General features: G+C 43.2%; 1 protein-coding gene across 7 annotated transcripts in view; it reads right to left on the bottom strand.

Moving 5' to 3' along the window:
• The window catches only part of AKAP13 (A-kinase anchoring protein 13), a 440963-nt gene that overhangs the window by 163603 nt on the left and 260787 nt on the right, over nucleotides 1-16573 (bottom strand). For 6 of the 7 annotated variants that reach the window (XM_077472410.1, XM_077472415.1, XM_077472413.1 and 3 more), the window contains one exon: nucleotides 14714-14775. In XM_077472410.1, coding sequence (XP_077328536.1) covers nucleotides 14714-14775 — 62 coding nt within the window. The remainder of the gene's footprint in view (nucleotides 1-14713; nucleotides 14776-16573) is intronic. The other variant, XM_077472411.1, reaches the window with a different exon arrangement.

Here is a 16573-nt window from a genome sequence, read left to right as displayed (position 1 = left end):
ATATATATATATATATATATATATATATATATATATATATATATATAGATATAGATATGTATCAACTATATATCATATATATAGGCAAGATATATATATATATATATATATATATATATATATATATATATATTTTCAGTATACCAAATTCTTCATAACATCATGTATTTTCTACAAGCGCCAATGTTTTGTTTTCTGTGTGTTTTTGTTCTTTGCTATTTTTTGTTATCTGTTTATAATTATCAATTTTTCTATAGTTTTTAAAATGATTCACCATCGGCTAATGAAATTGTTATTTTCATTATTTTTTATCCAAATTGTATTTATCAACTGCTAGTATTAGGTCTGATACTCTCCACCATTTGCCACTGCTATTATAGTATAGTATTGCATCCCCTCCCCCGCCTCTCTACAAATCATCATCCTTTTACCCTGTCTATCATGCTTGACAAAGGCGCGCGGCTACCGTATCACTCGTAGCATGCACACTCGGAGACGCGTCACACTATAGTGACATCATATAGGAAAAAGTGTTGCACTAAACAGTGAAAATAAATGTATACAGATCAAAAATGATATCTGTCCCAAATATGGCCTGTGTAAATATAGAATTTTTCGGCCTACTACACAGATAATTATACTATTTCAATTGTGCACATTATATATATATATATATATATATATATATATATATATATATATATATATATATATATATAACAATACACATGAATAAATAAAAAGTGTGCAAAAATTAAAGTCCTCCGGTGAATGTTGATACAGTATTTGCCTAAAGGACCATCAATAGTCCCCCTTAGAAAAGTGAAAATATCTTCCAAATTGTCCGATATATAAAGTATACACCCTTGTGTGAACACCGCCACCTAGAACAGATGTAGGCTTACCGAACGCCTATGACTCAAACGAACATACGCCCGAAGGGTCCAGAAAGCTTTGGTTCAAAACAACTGTGAAGCCCTCAAGCCGACACACCTTGAAGAATGGAACTGGTTGATGTAAAGCTCCTCCAAAGCCAAGTCACCTGAAGCCAGTATCTTTCAATCAAACAGGTCACACACCCCAGGAAGAACATACGGGATAAAGGAATGGGACCAAATAGCGTAATTCCGTTTAAAAAAATTTGAATTTATTAAGAAAGTATCAAACTTACATTTGAGCACGACGTCCGAGGAGACGAAGCGCGTCGGAAGAACTCCACTGCTGCCATTTTTATGTGAAAACGCTTTATCAACTGCTCAAATGTAAGTTTGATACTTTTTTAATAAATTCAATTTTTTTTACGGTAATTGGTAAGCTGCAATATTTTACATTTATGTTTTAGGATTTGGATACACTGTAGGTATATTGGGACCTGTAATGTCCACAAGTCAACTACAATATAAAGGTTGCATCTCACCACAAATCAACTCTAAACATGTTTTCTTATACCATAGGTGTGCCCAGCCTATTGCATTAGGGTGTGCACCCCAAAAGTCAAACTCATATGTGTATGTGCATATATATATATATATATATATATATATATATATATATATATATACTGACAGCGTCAGTAGAGCAATAGATGGTGTCAGTAGGGCAGAGATTGGTCAATACAGCAGTGGGCGGTGTCAGAAGTTTTTTTATTTTTTTTTATTATATTGTTTATTATTTTTACAATTTTCTAATTATTTCCTTTTTACAATTTTTTCTTTTTAGGAGGCATGGTAAAATACCAAGGGTGGGAATCTGCACCACACAGGGCGATAAGGGTGTGCCCAGGCACACCTGGCACACCCTGTGCGCACGCCTATGTCTTACACCCATCTTACAGCCAAAGACACATGCACGACATATGGAAGAAGATGAAATCCTCATCTGCTTTAGCCTCCTTCTCTTTACAGGTAGGGCCCACAAATTCAACAATTTGAGACCTTTGAGAGGATGACCACAACAACATTTTATTAGCGATCTCAACAGACAATGAAAGCAGACCGGGTTTCTATAAGGTCACAAAGAGTTTATGAGACAGAAAAATACTCACACAGCAAGAGGCTTACAGGTATTCACCTGAGCACAGGTATGAGGAATGACAATAAAGGTCTGTCACCTGGAATGTACCTATAGGATTTCACTGCCATGTGGCCTGGATTACGTGTTCTATAAAATCACAGGAACATCTCGGAGAGGACAATCATGACTAATTGTAAATGAAGCAGGCTGTGACAGACGTTGGAGCAGGAAAAACACAGGCGCATTGTGTACTGAACATGATGACCTCCTCCACTGTATTTGCCTTCACAGACTAGTGAAAAACATATGATGAAATACACCCAACAATACTCATCGATAGTTACAGATGTGTTATGATTGGAAGTCGAAATTTTGCTGACTTGAATGACAGAGTCTCATAATATCATTTAGCAGAGGAAAGTAGAAAAATAGAACTGGACCCGTACGGCTTTCTTATTGGCACTGCTATCTTAAAATATTGATGATGTAAATGATCAGGTTCCTGGGCAGGCGGCCTCTACACCCCGGAGGATCCCCATGGTCTCCTTGGCTTATGGTGTAATGCAGGGGTCTACAAACTATGGCCCTCCAGTTGTTCAGGAACTACAATTCCCATCATGCCTAGTCATGTCTGTGAATGTCAGAGTTTTACAATGCGATGGGATGTGTAGTTCCGCAACAGCTAGAGGGCCGTAGTTTGAGGATCCCTGGTGTAATGTAACAAATCTAGAAACTGAAGCATCACGCCACTGCTAAGGGGGTCCAGATACAACTATTTAGAAAAAATAGACAAAAATTAAGGACAACCTAAAAATTATCCACGTGCCTCAGCGGGTCCAAAGGCACCCCTTGTCATCAGAGATTGAAAACAAAGTGAATAGACTAGAGATCCTCTAGTCTTGGGATATTATTAAGGCCTTATGGGCTGAAACGCGTCAACTGACTTAATCTGCATTTGTTCACTGGCTATTCAATAAAATTAAGACATTTTTAGAGCAGCAAACGGAGTGCAGATCATTTTTTCTACATTACTCTACTCAGCCAGCGAGTGTGGATGGAGCACCTGGGACCTCTGCTATCTATGTGCTGTATGGGTAGTAGCACTGACTTCTCTGTTTATACTTTAGACTAGAGATCCTGGATGTCAAACCAGCTGCTGACAAGGCCTGTGCTTGTGATCACTCTGGAAGAAATACCATTAAAAAGGTCCAAATCACATTGCCTATTCATAGTTTTAAAGCCCTGATGAAAGGGGCATCTTTGCACCCCCCAAATTGCACTGTCTACTTTTTGGATTTTTCCACCTGGCTTTCATTAGAATAAAGCTGTACCTGGACCTCTGGAGCAGTGGTGTGGTGCTTCAATTTTCATTTTCGTTTTATAGTATCTTGTGTTCGATTGATGTCTACCAACAAAACCATAAGGGGGGGTGTAGATGGGATTTGTTACTTTGCATCTGACTTGTGTTTGAAGCATGGTATAGTCTGAAAATGTTGGTTCACCTTCATTCTGTGGTGTCCTGAGGTTACATTTGATCTTTATCTGGGCTCTTAAGCCTAGCTTCAGGTTCAAATTTTGCATCAAACACATCTTTTGCATTGAAGAGATTTCCCGTCACTTTATGTGCCTTCAAAAGCAGAGGTCCACCCACCCCTGGAAAAAAATAAAAGCCAACAGCTACACATACTGCAGATTCTGACTTAATAATCGGACACTTACCTGTCCTGAGAACCAGCGGTGTCGGCACCGCAGCTGATGTTTCCATCAGCTGTTGGGTGCTGCCGCTGCCATTACGAGTAAGGGAACCCAGCAGTGTAGCCATATGGCTCCATGCTGGGAACCCTACTGCGCATGAAGTGGGTAAGGAGGAGGGAGCTGGCGTAATTCGCCATGGCGCGGAATCCTGGAAGTGAGGACAGGATACCTTTCAAAGACAAGTATCCACTTAACCCCCCCCCCCCCCAAAAGTGCCAAATGTGGCACCGGAGGGGGGGAGGGGGGAAGAGACACTTGCCAGCCCCACCAAAAAAAAAATATATATATATATATATATATATATATACTACCAGCCACCACTGGCATAGACACTGTGTGCCTCCATCACAAGCGGCTTGCTATGGGGACACACTATGATAAGGAGGAGCCAGGATCACCTCCAGGGGATCCAAGAAGAGGAGGATCAGGCCAATTTATGCAATACCACTGCACAGAGCAAGTAAATATAACATGTTTGTTATTTTAATATACATTTTTTTTTTTATGGACTTTAGTAACTTTAAAGCATACTCGGTCTGGTCCCAGTTTCCTGAGTGTAGCCATGCAGATCTTGCCATCTCTGGTGCTGATCCCCGACACCTGCTTTACACCCCATTGCCCAGCATGTGGCACTTTGGCTCCTATTGTGCACTCAGGGCCTTTGCAGACAGTAGTCAATTTTTATTTTCGCGTATTAAAATGGTTTAGCCAATTTCTTTCACGCGATTTAAAAAAAAAAATTTTCTGTGCTGTCAATTCCTTTTTTTATGTTTTAATAAAAAAAAAATGTAAATGGATTTTAAGGGGAGATTTGTGTTACACAAATGTTGAAGCATTGATTTGTAGATAGCATGAAATAGCAGTGTCCTCTAGTAGTCTCCTGTAATCTGTCTCCAGTCTTCAACAATTCTTACAGCATGTTTGGTCGTGCATGGCCTGGAACCATCTCCTGTTCCGTCACGCCTGTAGTGTCTGGCAGCTTCCAGTAGTTTTACATTTACTGAATATTAGTATATTATAGTATATTATGGCCCTTTGGTGATCTAAGGGGCCATATTTGGGGGTCCCCCATTATCAAAGTAAGTCTATCACCGCTGCTTCATCAGTCCCCCACCCTATGCAAAACCAAAATGTTTATGGGCGTAACAAAAGGACATTGCTCACATCTCACCAATTGGAAAAGTTATATTCTGCATTGCCATGAACCATTAAACTGAACCATCGTGTATCATAGCAGAAACCTCAAGCAAAAGTCACTATTCTATACCTTTTATTAAAATCAAATATATCTTTATATAACTTTATAGCTTTAACAATGAAGGCGCTGACAGTTAGCGGTAAAGCGCTGCTTGTTTTATCGGCCCTTTACCGCTGTTTAGGTGGTGCATTTGCAACACTTTTCGGGTTAAAAGCTCCCATGTTGCAGCACTTCCGAAGCGCTGCCCATTCATTGCAATGGGCAGGGGTGTTGTGGGAGCACTGTATACACCGCTCCCAAACCACCCCAAAGATGCTGCTTGCAGGACTTTCCCGAACGTCCCGTAATCGCACCGCCCCAGTGTGAAAGCACCCATTGTAATGAATAAAAGCCAGTTTTCAGACGCTTTGCAGGCGCTTTTTCTAGCAATAAAACGCCTGATAACTGCCTCGGTGAGAAAGGGGCCAATGAAGGGTTTTAAGTATGTAACTAATTATGGTTACAAAACATATTTCCAGGGGAAAATATTTTTGGACCAATTTTATCACACCTGGGGCCATCCTTGTAAACAAATGCTGGTAAAAATCATGTCATCTCTGGTGAGGATTCAAGATGACAAAAATGATTATGTAAGAGAAATGTCAGGTGGTCAAGTCAGCTTTAAAGTAGCATTTAACCCTTGGGATGTTTTCTTATCTTACAGCAGAACTAACCCTCCTATCGTTCTCAGCCAAGGAAGCTGAAATCTTGGCCTTGGTTTGATCTTCAACTGTCAGTACACTGCACATGTGATCAGTTATAAACACCAGCCATGTGATGGTTTGACAGTTTGGTTAAGAGCACAACCAATGTGACAGTTGCACATTGCACACTGCAACGTCAAAAAGCTCAGTAAAGCTTTTTTTTTTACTAAAATACAGCCCAATAATTGTAATGTGCCTATGCACACAGGCGCGTAAACAAGTGGCGTGCATTCCGTGGTCAGTAATTTCCGCCTCATGTGCGCAAATGCGTACAAATGTGCACAAATTGCGTGAATGCATATACGCAAAAATATGCGCAAATATATAGGGGGAAAAAAAACATTTAGAGAAGTCGATGCTCCTGTGCAAAAGGCCTTACATTCCTGACACGTGGAGTTGTGGGGAAGAGGCGCTTGTCTCCATCAACATGGGGACCAGGTACTTTCAAATGTGGGCCTGCCGGGCTGCAGGTTTGGATAAAGGTCTGGTATGGATTTTGCAGGGTCCCCGCGCTTTTTTTTTTCCATTTGGCATGGGTCTTTCCTTAAAATCCATACCAGACCCGAAGGGTTTTTTTTTCCTGAATTTTTCATTGCCGGTGTCCTATCATATATGGTCCCCCATCGAATAGTGTCCGCTGTGCACTGCGCATGCGCAGTACACAGCACACACAGATTCCGAAAACAGCCCAGGATGAACGGCGCCTGTGCCGTGAGTCCAGGTTCTATCCCCACCATCCAAGTGGACATAGACTTAGAATATAAAAGAGTCGAGCGCAGCGAGGCCGAGCCCGAAGCGTGGCAAGCGAAGCTCGCCCGCGAGGGGCCCTCTAATTTTCACAACCCTATGTCCGCTTGGATGGTGGGACTACGCTATAAACAAAAAAATAGCATCAACTTAAAAAAAATAATAATAATATTTTTTACTTTTTGCTATAATAACTATCCCCAAAAAAGACATAAAAAAAATGCCTCTCTCAGTTTAGGCCGATATGTATTCTTCTACATATTTTGAATGGTTTGCGCAAAAGTTATAGTGTCTACAAAATAGGGGATAGATTTATGGCATTTTTATATATTTTTTATTTTTTATTCGTAATGGCGGCGATCTGCGATTTTTATTGTGACTGCAACATTACGGCAGGCACATCGGACACTTTTGACACTATTTTGGGAACATTGTCATTTATACAGCGATCAAAGCTATAAAAATGCACTGACTGCTGTGTAAATGACAATGGCAGGGAAGGGGTTGAACATTAGGGGGCGATCCCAACTGTGGGGGGATGGGGATGACAGGGAGCAGTGATCTCCATCATGTCACAAGGCAGAACGGGAAAATGCCATGTTTACATAGAGTCCGAGGGACCCGCGGGCACGGCCACGGAGTACGTGGCGAGCGGGCGCCCACAATGCCACGTCTTAAAGCGGTAGTAAACCCGCACATTTTTTTAAACCTGCAAAGCAAAAGGCATAATGAGCTAGTATGAACCGCATACTAGCTCATTATGAAATACTTACCTTAGAACGAGGCCCCGACATCTGGCCCGATCCACGCCGAGGGAGCTGACATGCTCCCTCTGCGTTTCTTCCGGGTATCGCGGCTCCGGCGCTGTGAGTGGCCGGAGCCGCGATATCGTCACTCCCGCGCATGCGCGCGGGAGATTTCATTCCGGCCGCCCGGCCACTGCCGGATTTTCAGGCCGAGAATCCCCTTGTGCGCATGCGCCGCTGCAGTCAGCGGCGCATACCGAGGGGGATATCTCCTAAACCGTACAGGTTTAGGAGATATTTTTTTTACCTACAGGTAAGCCTTATTATAGGCTTTCCTGTAGGTAAAAGTTTAAAAATCGAGTATACAACCACTTTAAAGGGGACATACAGGTACGTCCATTTGCGCAGCCGTGCCATTGTGCTGATGTATACTGTCGCGCACTGGTCGGCAAGCGGGTAAAGATGCAACGGCAGGTTTCTGGGGAAGTGATCAGATGCTAAGGACATGGCAACCAGCTATTCTTCACACAGAATTTTAATCAGTCGATTGTTTTTTGACCAATCCGAATTCAAATCGTTCCGAAAAATTTCAATCTGTTTGAAAATGAATATACAAAACGAAACAACAAATTTAGACAAAATTCATTATTATTTCATTCGGAGATTCGGATGCATCAGAATCTTCCAATAACCAAAAATGTGTCTGAATTTATACTCGGACTGAAAAGAATTGCACGTCTAGTATTCTGCATAAGTGTCATTTGACACTAGTGCGATGCCAGACATTGCATGTAATTCGCACAACGTGCGAATCTCTGTGCCATGTGATTTCAGCCATACAAATAGTATGACTGAAATCACATTGCATTTACACCAAAATGGTGCAGGATCCTTTTTTTGGTCGGCACTGAAATCGGATCGCATAGTTGTGCACACCTATGTGATCTGATTCCTGCACCATTTCACAGTTCGCACTGCAATCTGCGAACCGATCTGGGGGTATCATTAACTTTACATGGACACCCCCAGCAGTTCGCGGATCTCAGTGCGCATGGTTTCCCTGCATCGCACCAGTGTGTACCGAGCCTAAAGCAACTCTACCATCCAAGAACCACATATTAAAGCACACCACTTGTCAATTGCTAAGCGGCTCTGGCTAATTTGTAGTCAACTGGTTGACTCGTGCAATATCTATGGGGTGACTATACAAACAGCTTTTAAGATGAACAGTGGTCTTAAATTTAAACTAAACTCAGTTTCTGCTGAGGGGGAAAAAAAATAAAAAAAACAATCACTCCATGTCAAATACATACATACCTATACATGTTATCAGCTATACGTTGTAAAATCCTTCATGCTCCTGCTCCACGGATGCCAAACCATGCAGGTCAATCATTTTTTTACCTTCCAAAGGGATGCATGGGAGGGTCTGCCTGTTCTAGTCATATGATCACCCCCCGTTTTATAAAAAAAAAAAAAAAAAAAAACTGCTGATAAAAAGCAGTATGCTAATTACATAAGCAGAAATTCCAGTAAAATATTCTCATTGCACACATTCCTGAAAATGGAGTCTAACAGTTGGGTAGTGTGGCAACAGCCACAAGGATAAAGCGTATATCGCCAGCACACCGCGGATCATCCAACAGCATCTAAAAAGTTTACTGAAGTGATCACATCACAGCAAAGCGTTGCAACGTTTTGGGGCCACGCAGGACCCCTTCATCAGGCCATATATCAATCACATGCCTGAAATCTGAAACATGCCCTGAAATCTTGCAACCCTTGGCTGCGATGTGATCGTAACTTATTTTTTGGTGCTATTTGATGATCTGCGGTGTGTTGGCGATATATATATATAACACTTTAATCACATAAGTGGGGTATATTATTTCTGGAGGCAGTCAGGTCACAAAGCACCCCACATTTATCATGATTACGCAAGGAAAAATGTATTTGCAATTTTTGAAAATCAGAGATGGTGGCAGACTGAATTAAATGGTAATTCTTAACTGTAAATTACAAATTGACTTGCATTGCAATTGCATATAATAAGAATATGTTTTTTCCTTTAAAAGGTCTGTCTCAGAAACAGTTTATATTTGACTATGTGCCAGCATAATAGTTAGAAAGTTTATAATTCATGTTAATAGGAAAAAAAAAAAAATGTAAAAAATGATCGGCACTCATATACGCGTTTCACTATAAGCAAGCACAGACTAAACATTTCCAACTAAACCCATCATTAAGTTCATTGCATTTCTGTTATATCCAATGATTGCCAAAGGCACAAGCTGTCAACACATGAGCCCAATGTCAAAGAGGGAGAAAGCATTGTATATACGGTACATGGGTCCAATGCTATTAAAAAGTAAGCAGAAGGTACATATTAAAGACTCTCATATAATCCAGTTATGTATCCAATAGCTAAAAGAAACCAAATAATTAAACACCTCAGTCTGTCTTTGTACTAGCCCTCTGTACTCACATATACATTATACATATAGAATTTATATATATATATATATATATATATATATAAAACCAAGGTTAAGGCCCCTTTCACACATGCAGACCGTTCAGATCCGCCTGTCAGTTTTTTCAGATGGGCCAGACCAGACGCTCCATACATCTCTATGGAGCGACAGATGTCAGCGCTGACATGTCCGCTGACATCCAATAAATCTAGATGGATGGTGGTCCTATTTTTCATCCGTCTGGCGGATCGGATGAAAACGCACAGGCGGTCCCTTTTCATCCGATCTCCCATAGAGGAGAGCGGAGATCTGTCTGACAGGTCTGTCTCAGCCGCTGGCTCAGCGCTGATCAACGGATTGATCCCTGCTAAGCAAGTGGAATCCTTATAACGGGTCCGCACGTGTGAAAGGGGCTTTAGAGAAGCTTTACTGTATCGCATAGTGATGTGAATCTATGGAGTTTGCTGTCGGAGGAGAGAGAACAGAGGTGATATCATGAGTGAGTTGCTTTTCATTTATCCAGCCAGTCTTGACCAAGCTGTGTTGTGTTTGGCTGTGGTGGAGAAAATGAATAGTCAGGTGAGACTCATCGCATACAGTATGCAACTTAAAGTGAAAGTAAACCTATACATAAAACCGTTTCATTTCTGGCACATGCCGGAAATGTAACACTCCCATTGGTTGTGCTCTAAACCAAACTGTCAAACCTTCCAATGGCTGGTGTCTAAACTGATCAAATGATCAAATGTGCAGCATCATGGCAGTTGTAGATTAAACAGAGGCAAAGATGGCAGCTTCCTTGGCTGAGAACGATAGGGGGGGGGGGGGGTTTACTTACACCTTAACTGCTTATTTAGTTGTTGCCCACACCTTAAGACCCCTTTCACACTAGAGCGGTTCAGGCATTAGCGGTAAAGCTCCGCTAGATATAGCAGCGCTTTACCACTGTTACAGCAACGCTTTTTGGCCGCTAGCGTTTTGCAAGCGTTTCGGCAGCGGTGCATACATTGTTCCCGCACTGCCCCAAATATGCTGCTTGCAGGACTTTTTCCTGTCCTGAAAGTGCATCGCCCCAGTATGAAAGCACCCAGGCTTTCACACTGGGGCTGCAGAAGAGGCAGCTTACAGGCGCTATTTTTTAGCGCAAAAATGCCTGTAAAATGCCTCAGCATGAAAGGGATGTAAGACCCAGGGGTGTAAGACCTCTTTCACACTGGGGTGCTTTCAGGCATTTTAGCGCTAAAAATAGCGCCTGTAAAGCTTCTGAAAAGCAACTCTCATGCCTCCCCAGTATGAAAGCCTGAGTGTTTTCACACTGGGCCGGATGCGCATGCAGGACAGGAAAAAAAGTTCTGCAAGCAGCATCTTTGGGGTGGCATGGGAGCAATGTATGTTTAGCTCCTAAACCGCCCCTGCCTTTTAAATCAATGGACACCACTGCCGAAGCACCTGCAAAGCTTGTCGGCAGCAGCGGTGCTTTTCAAACACTTTTAACCCTTTCCTCAGCTGCTAGCAGGGGTTAAAAGCACCCCGCTAGTGGCCAAAAAGCACCGCTATAATAGCGGTAAAGCGGCATTAAAACTAGCAGCCCTTTAACGCTAACACCCCCCACCCCGATGTGAAAGTAGCCTAAAAAGGAGCTTCAACTAAAAAGAAAATTTCTGCTTCCCCCCCCCCCCCCCCCCGCCACTATTTTTTCCCATTGCCACTATTTTTGACAGGTACCCTTGACTAGCAGAGCAGAAGTTTGCCCCCCAACCCCCTTACGCCATCCTCAACCTCCTGTGACTCACATCGCGGGAGTCTGTGCTGTGGGTCCATTCAGAATGGGCAGTGGGCAAATGGCTGCAAGCCAGTAGGAAGTCCCAGTCGGCTTCCCAAAATCAAGATGGTCACTGGAGACCCAAAGACCGGTGAAGAAATATATATTTGGGGGTTCTACATAATTTTCTAGAAAAAAAATACTGGTTTAACCTTGAAAACAGAGTGCCAGAAACCGGAAAAGGAGATTCACATATATTACTAAAAACATTTCTCTAGTTTATTTTCTATGTGAGACGTGTGAACACATTTTATACGCTGTTGAAATTGAAAAATACAATAATAAACTCTGATGAACGTCAAAACACTTTTTTTTCTTGTAAAGCACAGGAGTGCCTTCTAGCAGCAATTTTATATAAATAATAGGCAAACGTAATTGGCCTATACTCAAAATAGGCAACTTTTCTCCAAACACTCCATTGTCTACATTTAGCACTGTTATATTTATTGAAAGTTATTTTGGAGGCCAAAAGCGACTTTATTTTTCTGCAGATCTTAGCAACAGGAAACTTTTCTTGAACTCCTACAGCTCACTTTTCCACTGGTCAAGCCCAGAAGAAAAAGGGGTGGGGGTGGGGGAGAGAGAGGCTAAAAACCCACAGACGAAAGCAAATATTTCTGAAGAATAAGCATCCTCAGAATTTGGAAAGCTAAAAAGTTCGACTTGATCCCCTGCACCACAGGATGTACTTGGTGGGATGAGCAGCCGAAAAATGGTGACTTTGAAAACATAAGTACACTTTTCTGCAAAGCTGTGGCTTATGTTTTTCTTATGAGATAAATGTTTTGTCCGTTGCCAGAGAACACTCAACACAAGTTAACACCCTCGTGTTAGTCACCAAAAATGACTTCTAGCAGGAGCACCCATCGACTCTGTGCTGCTCTACAGCCTACAGAATTCTGAATAACCTTTCCTCGCAATACAAGATCTTTTAAAACTAGATTTTATAGTAGAAGTCCACTTAGCCCCAAATATCGTAGGGATGGGGTATAAACCTCTATTCGATTATTATAGCTGCCCAATACACTTTTTAATACATTGGAGTAGAGTTTGAACTTTTTATTGGTTTTAGAGTTTTTTTTGTTTTGTTTTTTTGCTTTTTGTGGCCCTTTGGGAAGATTTGCCGTCACTTCTTGTACCAGTTACTATTGCCACCATGAAGAGGATGCAAGTCAAGATCTTCAACAAGCACAAACATAGTAATAAAATACCTTCCAATTCCCCCCCTCTGATTCCTTATGTCCCCCAGACCCAGCCCTCATTCCTAGGTGCAGGAGATCAACAATCCCCAATATTAGGGAGTGAGTTTGCCTGTCCAATTATTTGATTTATTAATTATTTAACTGGTTAGCAGAGGGGCCCTCTCAGGATCCAGAAGACTACTGACATCAAACCAAGGAGAAAGAAGGGGATAAGCCAACGGAAATTTACTGCTAACGTGGGGCCAGTGGGACCTGGGTGGGGGGACACTAATGAGTATAACTGGTTTCACCAGGCAAGGAAAACCTAACACCTGGCCAGGTGGGTCAGACCAGTGGTTCTCAACCTTTCTAGTGCCATGACCCCTTGATAAAATTTCCCAAGTTTTGGGAACCCCTAACAGTAAAATTATTTTCGAAGCAAGAGTTGTTCGCACCCAAGGCAAGACAAGTAATTTGCGCCCCTAACCCATGGACATTTAGTGCTCCAGAGTCCCTTCCTACTGTAAAGTATTAAAACCCCTTAAGGTACATTTTAGGATGTACCACTCTTTCTTGGTTCTCCTTTCTTTCCCTTTTATATCTCTCAATCCTAATTTCTTGTTTTTTTTTTTTTGCCCCATCCCTCTCTCTCTAGCCATCTTTCTTGTTCTCTCATTCTTTCTCTCCCTTTTTCTTTGTTTCTCCCCCTCTTTTCCTCTCCCTTCTACGTATTCTCTATTTTTATTCCTTCTCTTACTCCTTGATGGGGGGGGGGGGGGACTGGGATGAGTGGCAGTGCTGGCGGGGAGTTGGGAAGAGTGGCAGTGCTGGTGGGGGGAATCGGCATGAGTGACAGTGCTGGTAGGGGGGGAATCGGCATGAGTGACAGTGCTGGTAGGGGGGGAATCGGCATGAGTGACAGTGCTGGTAGGGGGGGAATCCGCATGAGTGACAGTGCTGGTAGGGGGGGAATCGGCATGAGTGACAGTGCTGGTAGGGGGGGAATCGGCATGAGTGACAGTGCTGGTAGGGGGGGAATCGGCATGAGTGACAGTGCTGGTAGGGGGGGAATCGGCATGAGTGACAGTGCTGGTAGGGGGGGAATCGGCATGAGTGACAGTGCTGGTAGGGGGGGAATCGGCATGAGTGACAGTGCTGGTAGGGGGGGAATCGGCATGCATGGCAGTGCTGGTGGGGGGGGGGGGGGGAATTGGCATGAGTGGCAGTGCTGGTGGGGGGGAATTGGCATGAGTGGCAGTGCTGGTGGGGGGGAATTGGCATGAGTGGCAGTGCTGGTGGGGGGGAATTGGCATGAGTGGCAGTGCTGGTGGGGGTAATTGGCATGAGTGACAGTGCTGGTAGGGGGAAAAGGCATGATTGGCAGTGCTGGCGGGGAGTTGGGATGAGTGGCAGTGCTGGGGGAAGGTTCTGATCATCCATCTTAGGTGCTCTTGATCAAGTTGATCTGAGAACTGTAGTGGGGACTTTTAATGGCAATTCTAATCACAGGTAGTGTTATTCACTCACTGTGTCTCCGACTTTGTGGTGCTTTGGTGGCCACAAAAAGGCTGGGAGTGCTGTGCGGGCTTCAGGAACAGCCCAGGATTTGGTGACCCCTGGCAAATCATCATTCGACCCCCCAGGTTGAGAACCACTGGGATAGACAGATGATTGGCGAGAGAAAAGGAAGAAAATACATTTTGCCTGGAGCAAGGTTTTAAATGCAGCAAATGTGTTTTCTAAGCTGAACTTCTTTTTTAAGCTACTCGGTCCCCTTGACAGACCAGTCATTTTATTCAAAAGGTGAAGTATAAAGCTGGAACAAAAGGTGTTGCTCATAGCACCTCCCCACTATGTCTTGGTTCAAAAATATAAACACCATTAAATCCTTCCAAACCTAAAAAGCCCCCCAGCACATCAGACAGCTCTGGAAAACAATGCACTTTTATAACATCAGAATTACAAGTGTCCAATGGTTGGCTTATGAAAACCAAATATCTATAGTAGGGAAAGAGATATTAAGACACCTCTTACCATGAATACGCCGTCTTTCACAAAATCCACTTCGTCTTCTGCTTTCCCTTCAAGATTTTCTGCTTAGAAAAAAGAAAAATATAGTGAGATCTGTGCAACAAAAAGATCTACAAGGTACAAAAATAATAATTATTATTATAATTATTTAGGCTTTTTCCACATGGGCCTTAGCTGCTGACTTATGATCTGAGGTGGATCATGCAGCAGCTGGCCCCTGGTTTGCAGATATAACTGTGTCCATTGGATATGGGTCTGCTCCGTATGGCCATTCACCTTTATGGGGCGCAGTGGCCAGCAGTATTGCCTGCCAAACACAATATACTTTACTTCTCTTGAAACAGCTTTGCGACTGCAGTAATGTGTTTGGGGAGATCTGGTTGACAAGCGGCCGAGGAGAGTTCAAAGCGCGCCTCACCCACCTTGTTTTTGCCACCTGACAGTGCCCATGTGAGGAGGGACCTTACTCTTTGCACGGATTATGTGGGGATAATCTAAAACCCCGTACACACGAGAGGACTTATGTCCGACAGACTTCCGAAGGAGTTCCGTCGGAGTTCTGCCGGAGTTCCGACGGAGTTCTGACGGACTTTTCAGCGGAGCGGACTTGGCCACACACAATCACACTAAACTCCGACGGATTCGAACGTGATGACGTACGACTGGATTCGAATAAGGAAGTTCATAGCCAGTAGCCAATAGCTGCCCTAGCGTCGGTTTTAGTCCGTCGGAATAGCATACACACGAGCGGAGTTTTCGAAGGGACCCGGGTCCAGCGGAGTTCCGTCGGGAAAATTTGAAGCATGTTCCATATTCTAAAGTCCTTCGGACTTTGGCGAGTCAAAAGTCCGTTGCAGCCCACACACGATCGAATAGTCTGACGGACTCAGTCCGTCGGACTTTGGATGTTGAAAAGTCCGCTCGTGTGTACGCGGCATTAGTGGACCTTGAAATTAAAGCAGCCTAGCTTATCACAATGTTTATAAAATGTGTTCTTTTACAGCAGCAAGTGTTAAATTGGAATAAAATTTATTGCCAATTTACATACAGCTTGACTCAATGACATTATCTAGATCAGCGATGGCGAACCTTGGCACCCCAGATGTTTTGGAACTACGTTTTCCATGATGTTTAAAGGAGAAGTAAAGTCTCCCACTCTGATGCTTCTTTTCCATTATAATAAGTCATTATCAGATGTAAGGGATCTTCCCGGGGTAGGGTGTGTTTGGAGACAGTTCACAGCAGACTTGGAATTTATAAAGCAGATCTTGGCGTTTATTCGTGGTACAAACAGTCCAGCAAACAAAATATACAGCAACACCGTGCTTTCTAAGTACAACAAAAATAAAAGTCCTAGCCCGGCTGGGCGCTTACTAACAGGTTCTGCTCACCTATCTGACACTTACAAACACAGCGTCTTTCACCTGGATATCGCAGGGTGAGTTTTAGCTCCAGCAGTGGCTGTGCTTGCAGCTTCCTTCAACACACAGATTGTTCATTCCCTGGCTGAGAGCGATCACCTGCAGACTCTGCAGAGCCTTTAGCTTCCCAGGCTAATTAGGATCAAAGCTCACCTGATCCCAAACCCAGAACTGGATCGGGGGATGTGGAATGACAGGTCCCTCTACCAAACCTACCTGCCATTCCATATAAACCCAGGCCCGGCAAAATTTAAATAACAACTCAGCAGCATATCGCTGCTGAGAAACTGATCCATCCTGGATTTACCATCTCACACTGTGTAGCAACCTAGGTGAGATGTACACCCCCTCGATCACTTCTCCAGTGACATGTCTACATATCCCCCCCCTCTTTTTCAGACCGGAGGGCTGAGCCTTTTGTCCCCACAGACAACTTACCCTT

Source organism: Lithobates pipiens, unplaced genomic scaffold (assembly GCF_037356315.1).
Source record: "Lithobates pipiens isolate NorthernLeopardFrog02 unplaced genomic scaffold, aLitPip1_a1.2 Scaffold_8, whole genome shotgun sequence".
Lineage (NCBI taxonomy): Eukaryota > Metazoa > Chordata > Amphibia > Anura > Ranidae > Lithobates > Lithobates pipiens.
Note: the sequence above shows the minus strand (reverse complement) of the source record. Positions and strands in the feature narration are given on the sequence as shown.